The 20519-nt window shown below is 32.3% G+C and overlaps 2 protein-coding genes across 2 annotated transcripts in view; both read left to right on the top strand.

Moving 5' to 3' along the window:
* The window catches only part of LOC145312491 (uncharacterized), a 79935-nt gene extending 70018 nt beyond the window's left edge, over positions 1 to 9917 (top strand). The window contains exons 11-19 of the mRNA XM_080151750.1: positions 1800 to 1894; positions 2737 to 2778; positions 4139 to 4190; positions 4599 to 4695; positions 5709 to 5852; positions 6446 to 6514; positions 7212 to 7334; positions 7856 to 8433; positions 9423 to 9917. Coding sequence (XP_080007876.1) covers positions 1800 to 1894; positions 2737 to 2778; positions 4139 to 4190; positions 4599 to 4695; positions 5709 to 5852; positions 6446 to 6514; positions 7212 to 7334; positions 7856 to 8433; positions 9423 to 9917 — 1695 coding nt within the window. The remainder of the gene's footprint in view (positions 1 to 1799; positions 1895 to 2736; positions 2779 to 4138; positions 4191 to 4598; positions 4696 to 5708; positions 5853 to 6445; positions 6515 to 7211; positions 7335 to 7855; positions 8434 to 9422) is intronic.
* Positions 9918 to 11865: 1948 nt separating this feature from the next.
* LOC145312769 (uncharacterized) lies at positions 11866 to 15321 on the top strand. The gene is made up of 4 exons (XM_080152014.1): positions 11866 to 12350; positions 12684 to 12748; positions 14413 to 14474; positions 14944 to 15321. The coding sequence occupies exons 1-4, from the start codon at positions 11891 to 11893 to the stop codon at positions 15152 to 15154; spliced, it is 798 nt and encodes a 265-aa protein (XP_080008140.1). The 5' UTR covers positions 11866 to 11890; the 3' UTR covers positions 15155 to 15321.
* Positions 15322 to 20519: the final 5198 nt, after the last annotated feature.

The raw sequence follows: 20519 nt of genomic DNA, 5'->3' as shown, positions 1-20519 counted from the left end.
TTACCGAGATCTTAAGCTTCAAATAGTCAGACGGAAAGATATCGGTTTTAATTTTTCATTACCAACAGAACCGCTTGTTCGTTATACTGTTACTGCTTGTTGAATCAGCTGCAAAAAAGTTTTCATAGATTTATTTAATTTAAACTGATAGTAAAACGAATATTCATACAATCAAAATATTTAAGCACAAAGAAAATATTCAAAACAAAAAACACAATATCTTCTTATCATTGGTAAATTTTTCAATGTATTTTTTATCTTATCATGACAAAGCATATTGAAAGGCTTCTGCAAAACCAAACTCCTTACATGGAATTAAGTTTTTTTTTGTAGAGAAAAAAAGCTATAAAATGAAGTATTGAGGCCTAGATTATGGTAACTGTCCTGCCAATATTCGCATACCAATCCAAAATTCCCCCCTACACACACCCTCCTTATAAAACAATAGTAAAGGACTGTACACTTTGATTTTTTTAGTTTATTGTTACTGTTTAATTTGTATTTGTTTAGAGAATGTAATGTAACATTTAATTTTGTATTATTCACTCTATTTCAATCAAAATATCCTAAAAATTTTTTTGACTTAAATTAATTTTAAAAGGATAGATGGTAGGGGATTAACCAGCACCTTTTCAACATAACCTAAAACCTACATTAGTTCATTTAAAAATTACTGATAATTGTAGACGAATCAAACAGCTAGTTTTTGATATTTTATGTTACTTTAAAAATCTATGAAATCCTAATTTTGAAAAATACAGTCCTATGAGCCACGAAATGTATGCATAAATTGCATATTACGATCACACCTATAAAATAGAACAATTATATTGCTCTTATAAAACTTTAATGGTGTTTCAAATCTGCAGGGGTCGGCAGCGTATTTTTCAACGAGCCACCCAACCGCAGCTGATTAGATAAAAAAATAATAAGTAGCGGCTGAAGACATGCATGATTTTTTAAATTTGATTTTGAACTTCCAAACATGATGGATCCTAGCAGCAGCGTAGTTAGACACATTTTGCTAAACTCTCATTAAAAGATCTATAGTATAGATGTATATACAGACAACTACATCCCTTCCTTTTTCGTAGAGCTCTTTCGTCTGCTTCTAAATTATTTTCAGTTACTTGGCTGTGTTAATATAAGCGACACCATTGGTTAATTTTCAATGACCTGATAAAAAGGTTGTGTTTACCTAATCTCTTATTTGCATTTTTTCTGCAGCCTTGGCGGCTGCCAAGGCCTGTATAAATCAGCATAGCAATACCAATCAATTTAAGTTTTATGGAACATTTAATCAAGTTAGTAATGCTTTATTGTTTAACATTTTTAAAACAAATAAAGAATTGACTTTATAAATAGGTGAGGTATTGATACAGTTAGATTCAATTCATTTGTTATAAGTAGCGATGCTTCTGTTTAACTACGGCATACACGACCGACTGTCAGAAATCTATATTTATTTACTAGAAAGGGGTGGGTGTCCAGGAACCATTTTTCTTGAGTGTGGTAGAGTTGAATAATTATTCCTATAAATACCCATCCCTAGAACACACACTTACACAAATCTGTTTTAAATAAGGTTTAACACACAGGGATTAAAGGGATAAGACAATGGCCGATAAATTGATGTACATCCCCAATGCTGATACACGAATTTACTCCTTCTGTAGATTACATTCCGTGATTGTAACGTTTGGACACTCAACCTTAGGACCCATCCAACAAAAATCCCTCAAAATTCTCCAAAAAAAGTTCCTAAAAAAGTTAACCACTAATATATTTTTGTATCGTAGGTGGATTCCAAGAACACGCTTTGGTTCATCGAGCGGCCAGAAAAATTTGATCTTTTCCTTCGGCCTGAGAGATACCTTCTCGGAACCAATACAGGAAAACATATTTCATTTATCCTTAACTTCTAACACGGCCCTGTCACGACACAATTAGATTCAAAGGCGTATTATAATTCTAATAATTTTGAAGTGAAGCTTGTCTATAATAAAGATCATAACTACAGTAAGTCAGAGAGATTTGGACCTAATGCCTGTTTTAAGTCATTTTAACACAAAGATGATTATATTGCTGGTTTGTTTCAAACGTTTTTTAGACTTACTAGGTATCTTTTATAACTAATTCTTTTGTTATTGTTTTTCATCATAATTTGGCGCAAGCTACAGGATTTTTTTACCTAGAAATTTAACATTGTATTCGTTTGTTTTACTAAATAATTAATGGTGAAAACAAAAAGAAATTGAATTAGTATAGTAAGAGAACAGTTGCGAAGTTGAAACTTTTTCTCTTTTCATAACCAATCTATAAAAATCCTGGAAGAAGACAATTGATTTTCTTCATAGTTAAAACCCCTTATTGTTTGGAAATGAAAAATCATTGGTATAAAACCGAAGCTTTTTATATTGCCTATTAAAATTGACGCCATACTGGCCTACCAAGGGTCAATTAAAATGTATACTAGCCTGTCATTAGTAATTAAGTCTGTGATTTAGCCTATCATTTGCCATTTGTATTATGTGACGTCATTTTTATATTGTCACTATAAAGAGCTTCTATAAAACCATCTATTTATAAATATGATTTTTGGTTGATTTGGATAAGATTTTGTAAATGTATTTAAGTGATACAAGCCAGAATGTAAACAAAAATGTACTCATCCCCCTTACTAACGTGAACTATAGAAAGTGGGATGAATAAAATATGTTGTTCTGTTTGTAAAGGTCGTGGAGGACAATTAGATCAATCCATGGAGGAACATTCCAGGTATGGTTTTATCCTATTTTGATTTATCTCAAGTAATTGGAGTAAAATTACGATAAATAATCATCTTATTCCATTTATTCTATGATATTAGCTGCAGCGCAGCATTTCAATTATTAAAGCTGTCCGTCCGTCTCCCAGACAACTATATGGCCAAATTCGTGGAAACCCTTTTCGTCTGTTAGCAAATTGATTTATGTTTTTTTGTGAATCAGCTGTTTTTATATTAGCTAAGAGCTGATCTCAAAGAACCAATACAAAATCGGGACAGAATTCCACCCTGTAGGCTGAGTTACATATAGTTCATGCCCCCCTGTATTATTTTACTTTTATCCAGAAAAAAAATAATGAATTTGATAATTAGGGATTGTTTGAAATAAAATAGGCTTATTTGGAAAATTGTCATACACAGTGATTAATTGGCAGAACTGTCTAAAATGAACAAAATTAAGCAATGTTAGTCAGAAATATTTTTGAATTATTTTGTTGCGCTACCATATAACATACTTGTTTCTGTCTAACTACCTAATATAATCAGCCTAGAAAACATGACGTCATACAATACAAATGACCAACGATAGGACAGTATACACTTTTCCATTTGTCAAATAAAATGTATACATGCCTACAATTGATCATTTGCATTGTATGACGTCATTTTTAAAGGCACCATAAGCTGCTTTACCTAATATTATTCTCCTAACATTTAGGAAACATTTTGATTAAATTAAATGTGTAAGAATGTTACAAAATAAATTCTAACATACAATTCTTAAATACAATTGATCCTTAGTAAATATTTTGTAACTAGAGAAACGGTGTGCTTAAACTTCCGCTAAATTTTAATACTTTAGCCATAATTATTTTGCTAGGGCAAAAAAGGGGCTTTTTAGTTAAATATCAAGTATCAAAGTGCAAAAATCATCTTCCAATAGTATTTTGATGAATTGAAGTTTTGCCATTTGCTCTTATAAAATCGTTTGCTATTTTGTATTTTTTTAACGGAAATGATCGCATGCCCGGAGTTACGTATAATAAAACTTATTAAATATTTATCCTTTATTTTACTCGGAAAAAATAGACACAAAAACAAGTTTTAATTTAAATATGAAACAAATATACGAAAATAAAGCATATCTAAAATATTCTTTTCGAGCATATTAGTGAGCTTCGCGTTTCATGTGCATGATTGTGTATTAGCCATACCTTAGTAGGTTTTGTTTACCCGGCCTGGTAAATGGGTAAATTTTTACTAGGATCCGTTAAAACTGTTAGAAACCTTTATAATTGTTGATAACTGCCTTAAGTTAACTTTAATTTTATATTAGAATAATATTTTCTAAATATATAATTCTAATTTTAGAGCAGAGCTTATTGAAGAATACTTTTCTGCTCCCGGAGTAATCGCCCCTCAGGTATATACACTTTATTATATTAGGCTAAGTAGGATTGGATATAGCCCTGCGGGGAAAATTGTCTGCAGGGATGTTTATAGTATATACTTCTACCAAATGTCTTTAATTAAATAAAAGAAAGACTGTCTATATATTTATGTCCTTAAGACCTACCTACTGATCGTTCCATAATTTTCAGAAAAGTTTGCCTTGTTGTACTCCGCACCCCCTCCTTCCCCCCCCCCCCCAAAAAAAAAATCAATTTCTTTTTAAAATTAATAACAAGAACCTCAACCCACCCCCCTTTTTTTAGGAATAAGTCTCTAAAGCGAAGCTGGGAGCAAAGCCAAAACTAGTTCTATATAAAAGTACTATTTTTAATTCAAAATAAATATGAAACCATAAAAATATGCAAATTTGTTATTTAAGGTTGAAGGGTTTATCTGGTTGAAATCAGAAAATAAGAAAACCTGGAAACGTTGCTACGCAGTGCTCAGATCCTCTGGACTATATTATTCTACCAAAGGTATGTTTTAACAATATTTGAATAGAATTTAATTGAGGAATATTTAGTGTTTATGTTGTACTAGTTCTATCAAATTTAGCCTTGATAAAATGTTTTTTTTTTAAATGAGTTAAACAATTGTTAGAGAAACAACTGTTTTATACTACCATAGTTCTTACATTCAACTTAAACATTTTGATTTTTATTACCTTTCCATTGTATACTAATTATGAAATGACAAAAATTTCCTATAAATTAATTTTTGATCGGGGAATCCTAGGTCAATTAGGTATAGTTCTATAAGTATCTTGCATAAAGAAATTTAATAACAAATGAATTAAACAAAATAAAAAAATTGCCTCTCTAGAATCCTTAATAATAGTTTAAGCTTCGCTTGTAAAGACTATTTTATATACTTGTTTTTATTTTTGACTAAAAGCTTTGATACTTTTTAATAATATCAAATTTCATTCTAAAATTTTTCATTTATTTGAATTAAAAATAGAAATATTAGCTAAATATGCATAAAGCAAAATGTTATAAAAATTTTACTTTTTGAATCTAATGTTGAATAAAATAACTAAAACTATTCATTTAAAATATGTAATCTTTGTGCTATCTTTAGATTTCTTTTTCTAAAAATCTAACCCAAACTTATTCATTTTATTGACATAATTTTCTTAAATATTTGTGAAGATTTGTTTTGACAATGAGCAACAAATATTAATGAGCTTTTCAACATAACTCACTTTGGCTGTATTTCATTCTTGTTTTATGATATACTAGTTACTTAGTCCCTATGCTCTAGGGGATGGCAGGGGAGGTCAGGAAAATAGACTAAACCCACCTTAAGATATTTAAAAAGCTTCCCTCAAGAGTATAACTGATTTAAACCAGCAATTGCCGAGATCTTAAGCTTCCGACAAAAAATCCTTAATATTTTAGGAAACCCAACAGTATTTTTAGAAAATACTTTAAATATTTGCATATTTAAAGGCGTAATAAGCATCAATCTGAAATATATTTATTTATAGGTGCAACAGGGAAGAAAAATTCCAAAGACCTGCAGTGTTTATGCACATTTGATGTGAACCAGGTGTATTATGGAGTAGGCTGGAAAAGGAAATTCAAAGCTCCGACAGATTTTTGTTTTGGTGTGAAACATCCACAAATACAGGAACAATCAATTATTTTATATCCGCAGAAAGTTGTTTATAGTACGATGCGAGAAATAACTATTCTTTTTATAATTTTACTAGCGGTTACACCCCTTGCCTCTAGGGAAGGGCGAGTGAGGTTAGCAAAACCGCCTGAAACCATCCCAAGACATTTATAAAGCTTCACTGAAAAGTACATCCAATTTATAAGAAAGTATCTATTAGAAAATCCGTTGACGAGAAAATAACATGCCATTCTTTACAAGATTATATCGACATTTTATTACATTTTAACTTTGATAAAAGTGACTATGGCTGACCTATTATCTATATTGGAGCAAAAATCAGGACCAATAAATGTCATTTTGTCGATTAAATAACAAACATAGCATTTATTTATTATTAATTTATGTGTGTTAAACAATCATAGAAAAGTCTGTAAGTTTAAAGTGTTAATGCTAGTTTTAAATTTTACAAAACTTAAATCTATTAAATCCTTATATAGTGTGCAAATTTTTAATTATAAAATGAGAAATATTTTGATTTCCTATTCTATGACATATAGCACAATGGACGTATAAATGCGTATCTAATTGATTGTTTGAAAATACAGGCCAAAAATCCTAAATACATTCGCTACGTGTGTGTTGACACACAAAGAGAGTTACACCAATGGGTCACAGGCATAATATACTATACATTAAATCAGGGATCTAAAGGGAAAAGACAATATCCGATAAATTGATGTACATCCCCAATGATGTACACACAAAACTACCACTTCTGTAGATTGAAATTGGTGGTTGAAACGTTTGAACACTCAACATAATGTATGCACCAAACAATCAAAATTAACTCAAGTTCCAAAAGTTGTTAAGGCAACGAATAATAAACGTTATTATAAACTTTGGGGACTAGTGCAATAAGAACAATCTACTCTAATGTTTGTTTAGAAAGTGTACACATTTTGGTACGGATATGCAGTGTTTCTCATTCTTCCTTTTTTAAAAAAATAATTGATTCAAGCATCATTTTACTGCTCGTTGAAACATTTTATTACTTTTTAATTAGAGGCCTCTAGGGGCAAATTACAATGTTTTCTAATTAATATCAGTTTTTTACCAAAATATCTGCTAGGCGGTGATAAATATTTTTTGTTTATTTATGGTAATTTCTAACGGAAGGATGGTGGTACCCTCACCCAAAATAGTTATAAACCTTGACAGGTCCTATGAAAAGTTACACTGTAAAGGAGAACCATATCAGTTCAGCAATTAGCGAAATCCTTCGTTACAGACAGACAGAGATCTTTATTTAATTTAAGGATAAAATTAGATAACCTGATTTTTTCATCTATAGTAATATATGATCTACTACCAGGAATTAGAATAGCTAAGAATGGACAAAACCTGCACCAGAACTTCCGTGGACTAGTAGAGGAGATAACACATGCTGACCTGGATATTTTAGTTGGAAAACGAGGTTCTTTCAATTCTACTCTAGGTAATATTTATCAGAGAGAGAGGGGACATTGGGCTATCTATTACAAAAAGTCCCCAAAGTTTTATGATATCTTTTTCATTGAATTAACAACTTTGGGTACTTTTATTGAATTTTAATTGGTTGTTGAGTGTCCAACTTTTCAATCACTAATTATAATCTACAGAAGGTTGGATAATGTTATGTGTCCATGTGTCAAGTAAAATTTGGATTCTTTTCCATATATTTGTCTACAAAAAAGAAATATATGTACGATTTAAAGTGTATAGCCAGCACAATCTGGCCTCACTCCTCCTTATTTATTTTGATGAAATAAATAATATAAAGTGGGGGAAGAAGGGGGAGGGGGTATGGTGTTTCAAGTTAGGCTATAGTATAGGGTAGCCCTGCAGGTGCTGGTATGATAATTTCTGTGCTAGCTAGACACTTTAAAGGAGAACACCATAATATGTTATTAGGCATTGTAAAACATGACCATGCATGTATATTGTAATGTAAAATACTAAGTTTGTTAATATTTTTAGGTTTACTGCACACACACAACAAAGCAGACAGCTGTGCCACAAATCTGAACCTTCACAGTCCTGTACTCACCCCACTATCAGAAAATAAAAGCTTTGATTCCGCGCTGTCAAGCGGTATCAACTCAGACCACTACAAGGAGGGCATTCAGACCAGCGCCATGGACCTTGACAAGTTTGATTTCCGGCTGGCGGGAGGCGGGGGCATGGGATCGGCCGGAACAAGCACGCCAATATCGACGCTCAATTCGACTTGTAAAATGAAACGGACGTCGAAATCGTCGTCTAGTCTCAGTGATAAGTCGAGTGTAGAGCTAGGATTTGAAAGTGATCATCCTGCCGGCGGAACTATTAAAAAACGGCCAGCCACAAATTTTTCCATGTCAGAATCAATGTACAGCAACTACAAAGATTATTCAGAAATTGGCGGCGCCGATCCGTTATCGGCGGCCGCAGCAGCAGCGGCAAACAGCCGCCGGTCCAATTCGTCGGAGCGGCTCAATAGCGGTAGAAATTATGATGAGTTACAACAATTGTTGGATGAATTACACACAAATGTGAAACAAGCCAAAGACATCCAGGTAAAAAATGACTATTATAAAAATGAAAACACATTTCTTAACTCCTAAACATATTAACTTTCTGGCAATGGATATAGAATATTATTATTCATGGATATTATGTCAGGGAAAATTTGTTATCGATTGTAGGTTGCTAACATGGACATTATTAATTGGTCAGTTTTGTCATCCAATATTAGGTGAAGGGATTGGGGAAAGTTATTCTAGTTTTACTTTGTTAGTGTAGGTAATATTCTGGTGTAAGATCCAAATAAAAATAAATCCATTTTTCTGACATAGTTTACTAAGTCGGATAATAGTTATTTCTCGCATCGTATTATAGACAGCATTCCGCGGATATAAAATGTACACTTCTAAGATAAAAAAAAACACTAATGTTTTAGCCCCGAGATGCCGAAGGCGCTGGGTAAAAAACTGGTTTTAATGTTATGCTTGTACATTTTTATATTTGTAGAAAACTGGATATAAAATGAAGCTAGGCATAGTTTTTTTATTTGGATGAGAACCGGTTCTAATCCAACGGATATTAATCGGTTTCGAATGAATACGATAAAAATCTTAACAACCATCGTAAAAGCATTGGTTATTGGTGGATTTGTTTATGACATATTTTAGTGAGGTTATTTTCTGAGGTTATGTAAAACCAGGGAGAGAGGGGACATTGGGCTGTTTATTACACCAGCCACCAAAGTTTTTATTATAAAGTTTATTTATTCGTTGGATTAACAACTTTAGGTACTTAATTTTGGTTGTTTTATTAAGTTGATGTCCAAACGTTTAAACCATTGATTGTAATCTATAGAAGGAGTAATGTTGTGCATCATCATTGGGGATGTGCACCAATTAACTGTCATTGTCATATCCCTGGGTGAAGGGAAATATTGTTCTTAAAAATAAATAGATAAATAAACTTTTTCTTTATAATGCTGAAGTTGTCTGTTCTGTTAAATATTGTTTATGTATTTGGTTTGATCAATATGTTTATTTAGGCGAAGATTAAAAACTCCATCAACACCTCAGATGGGTCGACGACACAAGAGCGACCTCCATCACGAGGCGTAGAAACTCCGCCACCGCCGCCCCCCCGCACCTCCAGCCGTCTGAGCATCGACGAGGACTATTTGCCCCCACCACCGCCCGAACTGCAATCATCATTTGAGACGACTAGCACGCTCGGCCGGCGTAAGCAATTACCGCCGATAGCGCCGAAGCCCAACTTCCGTATTCCCAGCTCACCCAACCTAAAACTGCCGTACGGCACCCTGCCAAATATGAACAAGAACAAGTCGGCCAACAAGAGCCCGGCGGTTGGCGCCAAGCTCAACAGATCCGCGTCGGGACGCCGTATTTCTTTTGATGATAATATTCAGCTGATAGAGGGGACGGAGAAGGTTGGAGGGGATTATTCTGCAAGTTTTACAAACAAACCTGGCATTTCTGATGATTTCATTATTGGACTAGAAAAGGAAATTATCATAATTTAATTAAGAATAAGAAAATTTAGGGCAAATTAACTAACAATTTTTTATCATTTTTTTTTAATTAAAGGCAAGTTAATTATGTCATCTACATAGGAAAATTACAGTCATTCTAAAATTTTGTAAATCTGTCTTTAAGAAAGGAAGTATAAGTACTTGCAAGGATTAGATTTAAGTAAGGAAGAATATAAATAAGTTATAGAGTATCTACACTCAATGACGTCCAATGGTGGGGGTAAAGGAGTGATTACCCCCAACCCCCAAAATATTAAGTTTGAATTTTAAACCTTACCCAAAAATTAAAAAAAGCTGGGACGTCCTTGCCTATATAATATAAAGATCCGCCCCCCCCCCCCCTAATGAATTTTGCGGTGCCTTAGGAACCCCCAAATCTTTGAATTTTTACCTTCATCCCCCCGAAATGAAAAAGCTTAGACGCCCTTGTCTACACTATTAATATTGAAATGATACGAGGTTGAGTGATTTAAAAACAATATTTTTTAAGAATGTAATAGAGATTAGTCATGGTTCCATTGTTAAACCATAAAAGATGATAAATTTGAACATGTGTGCAGTTAAAACATTTTAAAGATGTCTTTCAAATCTCCAGACAGACAAGCCAAATATGTGCTAAAATACCAATAATTCCATTTTGTGAGATTTAATTGATTTTTATAAGTCTTTACAATGGTAGACACAGACAAGGATAGGAGAATATGTTTGGTAATTTTGATAGATTTTAATCATGCATTTATATCATCATAAAATAGGTTTTAGTAAAACTTTATCATGTAGTGGATATAGGATTCTAGTAGCAATGTTAGTCACAATATCGATTCAAATAGCAGACAAGTCAACTTAGACTTTCATTATTTCAACTTTGGAATGTTGGTATTTTTTTCTTTTACATCAATACATATAAAAAATTGCTGTAGAATCTTTTCAAAATATGCAGTTTTTATTACATTATACTCTTTCTGTCTATACTCTTTCCCATGAAAATAAATTGTTTAACCATATAGCCTCAAAAGTTAGTTTCTTAAGACACAGCTTTAAATTTGACTTCTAAGTAAATTAAGTTTTATCTCTCTATTTTCTGCTTTTATAGTACAATTTCAAAACATTTTAGAATGAGTGAATCTTTTCCTATTTTGTAGGTATACAGGGATAGAACAATAAAAATAAAAATATGTCGTATGCATTATGCAAAGAAACCCACAAAATTTGTGCCTTTAATAGTTTTAAATACAGATTAATGTCTTCCGAGTCATATCTTGAAGCACTAAATAGACATACAATTACAATGGTATATTTCGCAAATATAGCAATTCATAAAAGTGTTAACGTCAGTTGTACAAGCTAATTTACCTGATATTTACGTCATCATTGTGTAAATAATTCTTTGTGTATTTTTTAATCTGTAACTCATATTTTGACAAAGTTTCTTTTAACTTTACCTTTATCCTAAATAATATTTTACAATTTGCTAAGATGCATATTTTAATAGTTTTCAAACAATAGCAAATTTAAAACAAATATGTAGGTTTGCATAACGGTATTATTAAGTTATTAACATATGTACTATTTAAATAGAAATTCAACAAAATTAATACCTAAAGGAAAAGTTATTAATTTAATTTTTTAATCTATCTAAATTTATAGATATGATAGAATAAATATTTGGTTATATGACAGGGTCAAATATAAAGAAGCAGCTGATAGTGCCTAATAAAAATGATGTTATGCAACACAAATGACCAATGATATTATACATTTTACCATTGATCAATATAAATTTAAACTGGCTTAACATTTGTCATATGTATTGTATGACGTAATTTTTTACTAGGCACCATAAGCTGCTTCTATATAAAGCGATTTGGATTATGTGATTATAAATATGTGAAGTACTCCTCTTTCTTTACCTAATTGATAAAAGGATTTATAAGTTTATTTAAATTATGATAATGTTGCGTTAGATGGTTTCTCAACGGCTACCTGGAGACTATAGTTTCACCCGCGGCCATTCATTATCACCATCTCCACTGCGGGGCCCATTGTTCAATCCTTCCCCGTGTCCGTTGAGACTCAACTACCACCACCAGTCCACCCCCTGTCACAGTATGGCCCAACCACAGCCACAGCCGTTGCTGCAGGATGTCAGCGGTGGAGATGAACCTTTGTACACAGCTGTTGTAAAGCCGGGCAGGCCACGAGCTCCCTCTCTCACATCCCAATGTTCAAGATCCACGCGGACATCTACAGCCGGAGGCTTGCCGCTGTTTAGCCAGCGGGCAATGAGCTGTAGTCCGGATAAGTTTATGCATCGGCCTGCAGCTGCGCCAGGAAAATGTGCGTGTTGTGCACAGCCACTGACCTGCAGCCACCCGCCAATTATGAGTTGCTCAGCTAGTAATATCGGGCATGTGGACGCGATAGGTCATTATTTTCTTTGTTTTATTCAGTAAAATTATTGGCATTGGAACTAATTTTAGAGATGCGATAAAGTGTTAAGAAATGTAAATTCAAAAACTCAGATTTTTATATCAAATTTAACCCCCCTTTGTGGGTCCTATTTTTTTATTCAGTGGCTTCTCTGCGGTTCTCGCGTAAAAAAGGCAATCACTCCGGCAACACGTCGCGTCTATGTAAGAAATGTGAAGCCAAAGTTACTTTTAGGAAAGCTACGCTCTGGCTACATATTGCTGTAATTTTAATCTTAATCCATTTTTCAAATATTTAACTCAAAATTTAATTTGATAATTTGTTAAGGTCAAAAGAGAGACAACCAGCTGAATATTCCAAGGGCTCTTGGTTCTAGTCCCAACCAATCACAGGCATATTTTTTTTTCATTTTTACGGGGTAAAAGTTTAATCACATTGTTAGAAACATCGTTAAAGGCTGTCATAAATATAAGAAGAATTCATAGCAACGACAAACAAAAAAGGCTTTTAAGTACATTATTTCATAATTGCTTTCTTCTAGAAACACAAAACACTTTCCTATTAGATAGAACAAAATTGCAGGATATTTTATGATATAATCCCAAATTGATTTAGACATTGTTGAATATAAAATTTTTTGTAAAAGATTGTTAAATTAACAAGTTATATAATATTTTATTCTCAAATTGATTTTTTTGCACTAAAAAGAAGTTATAAAACATCCTCCCCCATCCGATTATAGAATAAAAAATATAATAAGGAGGTGGATGGGTACATTTCCTGTTTTTTAAGGTTTTTTTCTGATTGGGTTCCCTACTTTAGATAATCTTCACATTTTTAAATTTAAGTTTTGAGATAGCTTTTTTTCTAGCGCCGTCTGTTCCTTTGAACAAATAGCCACTAAATACTAGTGGCGTGGCTGCTAGTTTAATTAAAAAAAAAAAATTACCCCCCCCCCCCTTCACAGTTTTTTAAAAAGCAAAATTAGCCACTATATTGGGGGAGGGAGGAGTATGATGCTTTAACGACTAAAAGGATAATGCTATTTTTATCATTTTATTTCACCAACTATACAAGGTAGTTCAATGGAAACAAATTAATTTTCAACGATTTTAAACAGTTGTATAATTCTGTTCTTAACAGAACTTTTGTCATTCTTATGTTAAGTAAGAAATTCTATTTTAAATTATAAATTTTCCATCATTAACCTATCCCTACAACGCCTGGTCTCAACACCCACGTCATGTCATTTAATGAAGATATTAAACTTTTATAAGCATGTCAAATATTTACTTCTTGGTATTGACATGATAAACATTAAACAAACTATATGAATGAGCTTACATAGTTATTCATTATAAAATTTATATATTAATACAAAAAAAAGTAGCAAAATAAAGACAAGGATTTATGAAATGCTTTAATCTGGATAATAACTTTTATCTAGAAATAACTAAGGTATGTCCTTATGACAATAACATAAACCTTTACCTAGAAATAACAAAGGTATGGAAACTTTCTAAAAAAAATCAGCCATGTGACGTCTTAAAAATTAGGGATGAGAGGAGAAGTAGGAAAGAAAACCCCTAAAAAAGAGATGGATAATCCCTCATTTCTATTACGTCACCATGGCTGATTTTTTAGACACTTTGTAAAGCTTCAAAGGTATGTCCTTGTATCTGTCTAATGCTTTACTTAATGTCATTTCTAGTCTTATTGATTCATATACAATAACTGTCGATTAATTACTAAATATTATTTTCGACAAAAGCGGTTTTTTTATCTTAAGTGCTACAACCTACTTTTGGAGTACCGACTCCCTTCCTCTTACTTAATTTACAAAATATTAGTTTTCTAGCCCCTAAAGAATCTCTTACACTGAGGGGCCCTTTGCTTAAGAGGCACATAATTAACATAAACTGACCTATAAAATGTTTCGAAATACAAGTTTTATAAATTAGTTTGCGGCCCATATTCAATAAAACCAACGCATATTATAGTTTTTGTGCTAATTTTGTACACTATATTCTTGGTTAATCTAAATTATCTTCTTTAGGTGTGTTGTGTTGGTAAATTCCGTTGTGAAGGTTCTGCAGATTCTTCACCTGAACAGAACAGGTAACCAACAGACTTGTCTAGCTATAAAGTAGCTGCGCTTCGAATCTATATATTTTTTAAATAATCTATTATAAATTTTTGGTAATATAATTTTACAAACAGTTAAGTTACAAATGCCAATTTAATAGAAATACTTTTATTTGGGTTTCGTGATTTCCTTTAATATTAACTGTACATTCTACATTATAAAGTAGAAGGATAAATAGAAGGATATCCGGCTGAGTTCTAATGTCGGATATCCGGTATCTGGATAATTTCTTTATCCGGTTTTTGGCCGGATATTAAAAATGACCGGATATCCGGCCAAACCCTAATTTTCACATTACATTTTGAGCGGTTACTTTAAATTAGGTTAGGTTAAGTAAATTTTGAAAATTGTCCCGTAGGGTTAGGAAATTGGCCCATAATTTTATATTTCTTTAACTGTAGAAGCTAGCCACTAATTTTTAAATTCTACTCTTTTTTTTAGAAACACAAACACCTATAAGAGATGGAGAGAGGGTGACAGTTCATCAGAATATTGGTCCATGGACAAACTATCTACAAGTGTTGACTCAAAATCATCAACTCCATCGAGTAAATCCAAACAGAGTGGACCATCCAAACTTTGGGGTTCTCTGAGGGGAAGAAAATCATCGGAGAAACGGCAATTCAGCCCTCATCAAAAATCTGCTTCATAAACAATTATATTTTTTAATTATTATACGTGGCATGTTATTTTTATATTAATATTATGTTATTTTTCTATAAATTCATAAAGTCATCATAATATGAAAATATTAAATACCTAACATTAAATTTCAGATTGTAATTTTAATATTATTTGAAATATAAAAATATGAATGAAGTTTATCTTTTACTAATTTAAAAATTTCAAATTTGTTTGTCTAATTAAAAATGATAATTGAAAATTAGAAAAGTTTAGAACTATTATTTATAGAATGAGTAAAAAAATAACTTGTTTTTATAAATAAATATCAATAATACAAAGTAGAACTATGTCCGTCTGCCTGAAGCTTAAGATCTTAGTAACCATTAAAACGATTGGGCTCTACTCTCCAAGGAACATACTTACTGCAATTTTATTAGGGGATGGGACAACCCCCACCCCCCAAAAAAATGAAAAATACCCTCCCCCCTCCGCAAAAAAAATGAAAAACACCCTCCCCTCCCTCCGCAAAAAAAAACTAAAATAAAGTCTGAAATACGAACAATTAGGTTAATCAAACCTCTTGAGGCTAGTGGCGAAGCCGCTAGTATTATATAAAGTAGTCAAGTTTATCTTGTCTGAAGCTTAAGATTTTAATAACAACTGAACTGATTGAGTTAATCCTTTTGGGAAGCTTCATATAGGTCCTGAGATGATTTTAGGCTATTTAATTTTTGGATCTAAGCCATTAGATAGGGATAGTTTTCTCTTCCTAGATGCTTGGGGCGCAGCAGGTAGTTTATTTATATTGCTAAAAATGGGTGTTTTTTTCCCTGTTAGCTATTCTAACAATCAATTCTACAAAAAATCACAAAACCTTTTAAAGTAAGGTGGAAGTATATTTTTTTCATGTAATTGAAGTGGGTGGGTAAGAAGGGGAGGAAAAGGGGAAGGAGGTTGTGGGGGAATTTTCCTTTAGAATTGTTTTTCAGAATATCATTCCCCTTTCCCTGATATCGAGCACATAAAATTAGGGAATTTGAGGGAAGGAAGAAAATGTTGATGCAATGTTCCACTTTCAATTCTAGTAATAGTTTTTATCGTATTTATTCGAATCCGGTGGATAGGAACTGGTTCTCATCCATACGAAAAAACTATGTCTAGCATTGTATTATAACCAGCTTTCTACGAATCTAGAAATGTACAATCATAAGATTAAAACCAGTTTTTTTAGCCCGTTCCTTCGGCACCTCGGAGCTAAAAAAACTGTTTTTAATCTCATAATTGTACATTCTATATCCGCGGAAAGCTGTTTATAATACGATGCGAGAAATAACTGATAAACATTTAGGACCTAAAAAAAAGCGATTACCAAGAGCCTGCATTATACACAGACTGACAACCTGTAACTTTTTTGTATTAAGATAAAACATAAAAGGCAAAATCTATTTTGAAATACTAGATAGGGATTTTTTAGCCTCTTTCCCCTCCCCTCTTGCTGGATGAACTGATTAATTGATGAGCTTCATAACAGCAACCTAAATTGAAGACATAAAATCAAGAAAAAACTCGACATATTTTTCCCCCCGTCTATTTTTGACTTTTGAAGGTTTTAAAAGTTCAATTTTTGATAAAAATGGACCTGAAAAACTTAATAGGGGCATTTGCACATGACAAAACAGAGTTACCAAATTATAATTTACTAGCGGCTTCGCCCCTAGCCTCTAGGGGCTTTGAGACCTATGAGAAGCTACCCTGTAAAGGAGAACCCGGTTTAGCGGTTAGCGAGATCCTTCGCTACAAACAAACAGACAGACATCGTTCTACTTTGTATTATAGATAAAAAATCTCTTTATTTATCTAGTCCGGAGCCGGAGCCGTTTTTAACGAAAATTACGACTCCGGCTCCAGCAAAATATGGCGGCTCCCGGCTCCGGCTCCGCAACACTGCAAACCATGCAACCATTCTAGATAAATTCGCTACATAATATTCTGATAAAAAATAAATGATACAATTATGAAAGTCGTCCTCTCAGAGGAACAAACAAAAATATTTTCTTTGAAAATTATGTTTTCTTAACGAAATTTTCAAAAACGAAGCTTTTCTATAATTATAATTAATTATAATATTATAATTATAATATAATATAATAATTTTATAATAACAACTTTTCGTATGTTTTAATTATCATATTCATTTGATTTTTGAAATATTGATTCCTATTACCACAAGATACAATGTTATACGCGAATCAGCTCTATAATCAAGTCCTAAAAATGTAAGTATGCTCTTTCAACAGTATCCTATATTTAATAGTTTAGCAACAAATTTACTTACAATTGTGTTTATACTTATGCATTAAAATTCTGCTCATTCAGTTCTAACACTCTCAAGTGTAAATTTTCGTTTGTCTTAACATTTCAAAGCTTCGCTTTTATGGATGTTGTCATCCTTGTTAAATATCAATTGAAATGAAACGAATCAGATGATCTATTTGATGATCATTTTTTAACTTATTTTTATTGTTTTTATTAAAGCTGATGATTTCGAATCTCGCTTCATTCGACAATGTATTATGACCAATGACGTTAAAATAAATTACCTACTGCTGGTATATCAGATTTGCAATATTTATATTTAGACTAGGGGAGAATACCTTGGCGTTAAACATAATCATTCACAAATTTAAGACTCCAGACAAAGGTTGTGCAATAAAAGGGTTCATTGTCAATAGAATGTTTGGCCATGCAATTTAGTGGTTCTCCGGGTTAATTATACAGTGCTAATTTTGTATATTTTATTGATGAAAGATAACCCGTAGACAGAGAATGTACGCAAGTTTCAAAAGCACAAGGATAAATCGTAAGTTTACACTTCTAAAAGTTTATTTATATATGTATGGTTTTTAGAATACGTTTGTTTTGTAAAATTTAGTTAATATATTTGTAAAACTCGAGAATAAACTCATATACAAAATCGGACCCTAAATTCACCCCTCAGGGACGTCCAAGGGGGAAGGGGGTAAAGAGGTGGTCAACCCACTCCCAAAAGAATAAATTTGTGGATGCCTAAGGCATACACAAATTCTTAATTCACACACCTTCCCCAAATAAGAGAAATTAAAAAGCTTGAACGTCATTCTTTTGTCTAAATGGATAAATAAAATTGCATTTTCTTTTGGAGTAAAAATTAGACTGGACGACTTGTACTTTCTGTTATGAGAATCCTTTTCTTTTTTAATCTTTTAATTTCCAAACTACACCCAGACAGTTTTGTGCAAGCTTAAATTTTGGCCAAAATAATCTAACTGCGATAAATTCTGATACAGTTCTTATAATTATACCCAACTTAGGAATCTATAAATATTTAAATATAAACTCTTTAGGAAAATAGGCAAAATGATACTTTTTAGCTCTAAATCTCCTGCGAGAATTAACTCCCAAACTTCAAAGTAACACAAGCATCGAGCCAAAGTATTTTTTTTTAAATTTATTTAGAATGTTAATCAATTGTAATACAGGAGTCTTACAAATCTGTTTTTCTATTTTGTTTGTAACTGGACAAAGTGTCTTAACAGTCAGCTATGTGAAGTTATAAAAATGAGAGGTTAACCTTCCTTTTTTTAGGGGTTTTCTTTCCCATTTCTTCTCTCATCTACCTCATTTTCATGACGTCACACGGCTGATTTTTGAGACACTTTGTCCAGTTACATTTGGTTTTAGTCTGCAGTGCCCTGCTCCTTGACAAATAGAAGATGGGATTTTGTAAAGATTAATGATTCGTGTAATTAGATGAAATATACCAACTCACGCCTGTCTTGAAATTGATGAAAACAAAAACTAGACCAATCAGATCCAACACATCAAAAGGGCTACTGTAATTAATTGTATTGAAAAGATAACGCACATACATGCCCGCTCAGACAAAAAAAAACAATAGCTATTTAAAAACTATTCCATATAGGACCAATTTTGACTACTTATTTTGCAAAGTATTTGATACAGACTTGTTAAAATTGAATGAATTAAAGTATTAACTTAACATTTTTATCACATTAAATTTGATTTGAAAGTTATAAAACTAATTTCTCAAAAATGGCCTAGATCAAATATTTCAAATTATATTTAATATCATGCAAATATGCCTCTGTTGGGCCTTATTGCTCTCTTTTCAAATTGACTTGATCTATATGAAGACAGGTGTGAACTACAAGACCAGTTACAATTGTCCCCCTTTTTTTATGTAGCTAGTCTTATCTATAATTCGATATTTCCGTCTATCCGTTCATAAAAATGTAATTTCTCGGCTGATTTTCGATATAGATAACTGCTTTTTTTGGTGAAGATTCTTCCTACCAAACATACCACGAATAAAACTTTCATGGTCCGTTTGTCTGTCAGAATGTTATAGGAGGCATTGAACATTGATGTTGAAAATAAAATTTAATTGGCTTCTACTAATGATAGAATGCTTAAATTTCCAGAGAATAATTTGCTGACCACAGAGCATCTACTCTGTCATTCTATCGTCAGCGTTATGAAGTACATAAGCTTATAATTGGTAAAATACTATTAACTCGTCGAATATTAGAGATAGAAAAATTAAAATGTGTGATTAATACTTTTTACACATGAGCCTTTATAGAACTTTTTTTGTTAGTATCATAAAGTTTGTTCTAAAAAGAATGTGTCAGTCCGTCTTGACCTAACATTTTAATAATATTTTTTTTTTTGGCCGCTACTCTTCTTATGGATGATGTCTTTCTTGTTTTTTTATATTACATTTTGTTGTCATCTGAACTTAAGATTGCTATTTTGTTTTTCTATGTCATGTTTTTGATTTAGGGTAAAATTTACAGATAAATACAGACACAGTTAAAAAATAGCAGGCAGCCGCGCGCCAGCAGCCTTTAAGACTCAAAAAAATCAATCTATTAGAATTTCAAAAATCAGCTGGCAGTCTAAACCTGATCAAAATATGAGAGTTCCTCTATTAAAAACAATTTTTATACCAACTAAACGGGTTTCAATTTAAGGCTAAGTCGAAGCTGAAGCGCGACTGTTGAGCTCGGCAAAATAGGTAGATTTGCCTATTTTCCAAATTCTTATAATAAAGTATTAGGATGTGTGTTTGTCTATGTGTGTGTCTGTCTGTCTATTTTTCAGTACAGATCGGGTTCTCCTTAACAGGGTAGATTCTCATATGTCCCGGGAGGGTTTGTAACTATTTTGGGAGAGGGTACCACCACCCACCCAAGATCACAAAAAAATCGATTTTTCGCACAGAGACTTCAACGCAACATAGATAGATATCGTAGAGACTAGAACGCAACATAGATAGGTATCGCAGATACTTGAACAAAAAAAACAAATTTTAAAGTGGCACTAGAGGCTTC

Source organism: Acartia tonsa, chromosome 2 (genome assembly GCF_053477335.1).
Source record: "Acartia tonsa isolate MP-2025a chromosome 2, ASM5347733v1, whole genome shotgun sequence".
NCBI classification, from domain to species: domain Eukaryota; kingdom Metazoa; phylum Arthropoda; class Copepoda; order Calanoida; family Acartiidae; genus Acartia; species Acartia tonsa.
Note: the sequence above shows the minus strand (reverse complement) of the source record. Positions and strands in the feature narration are given on the sequence as shown.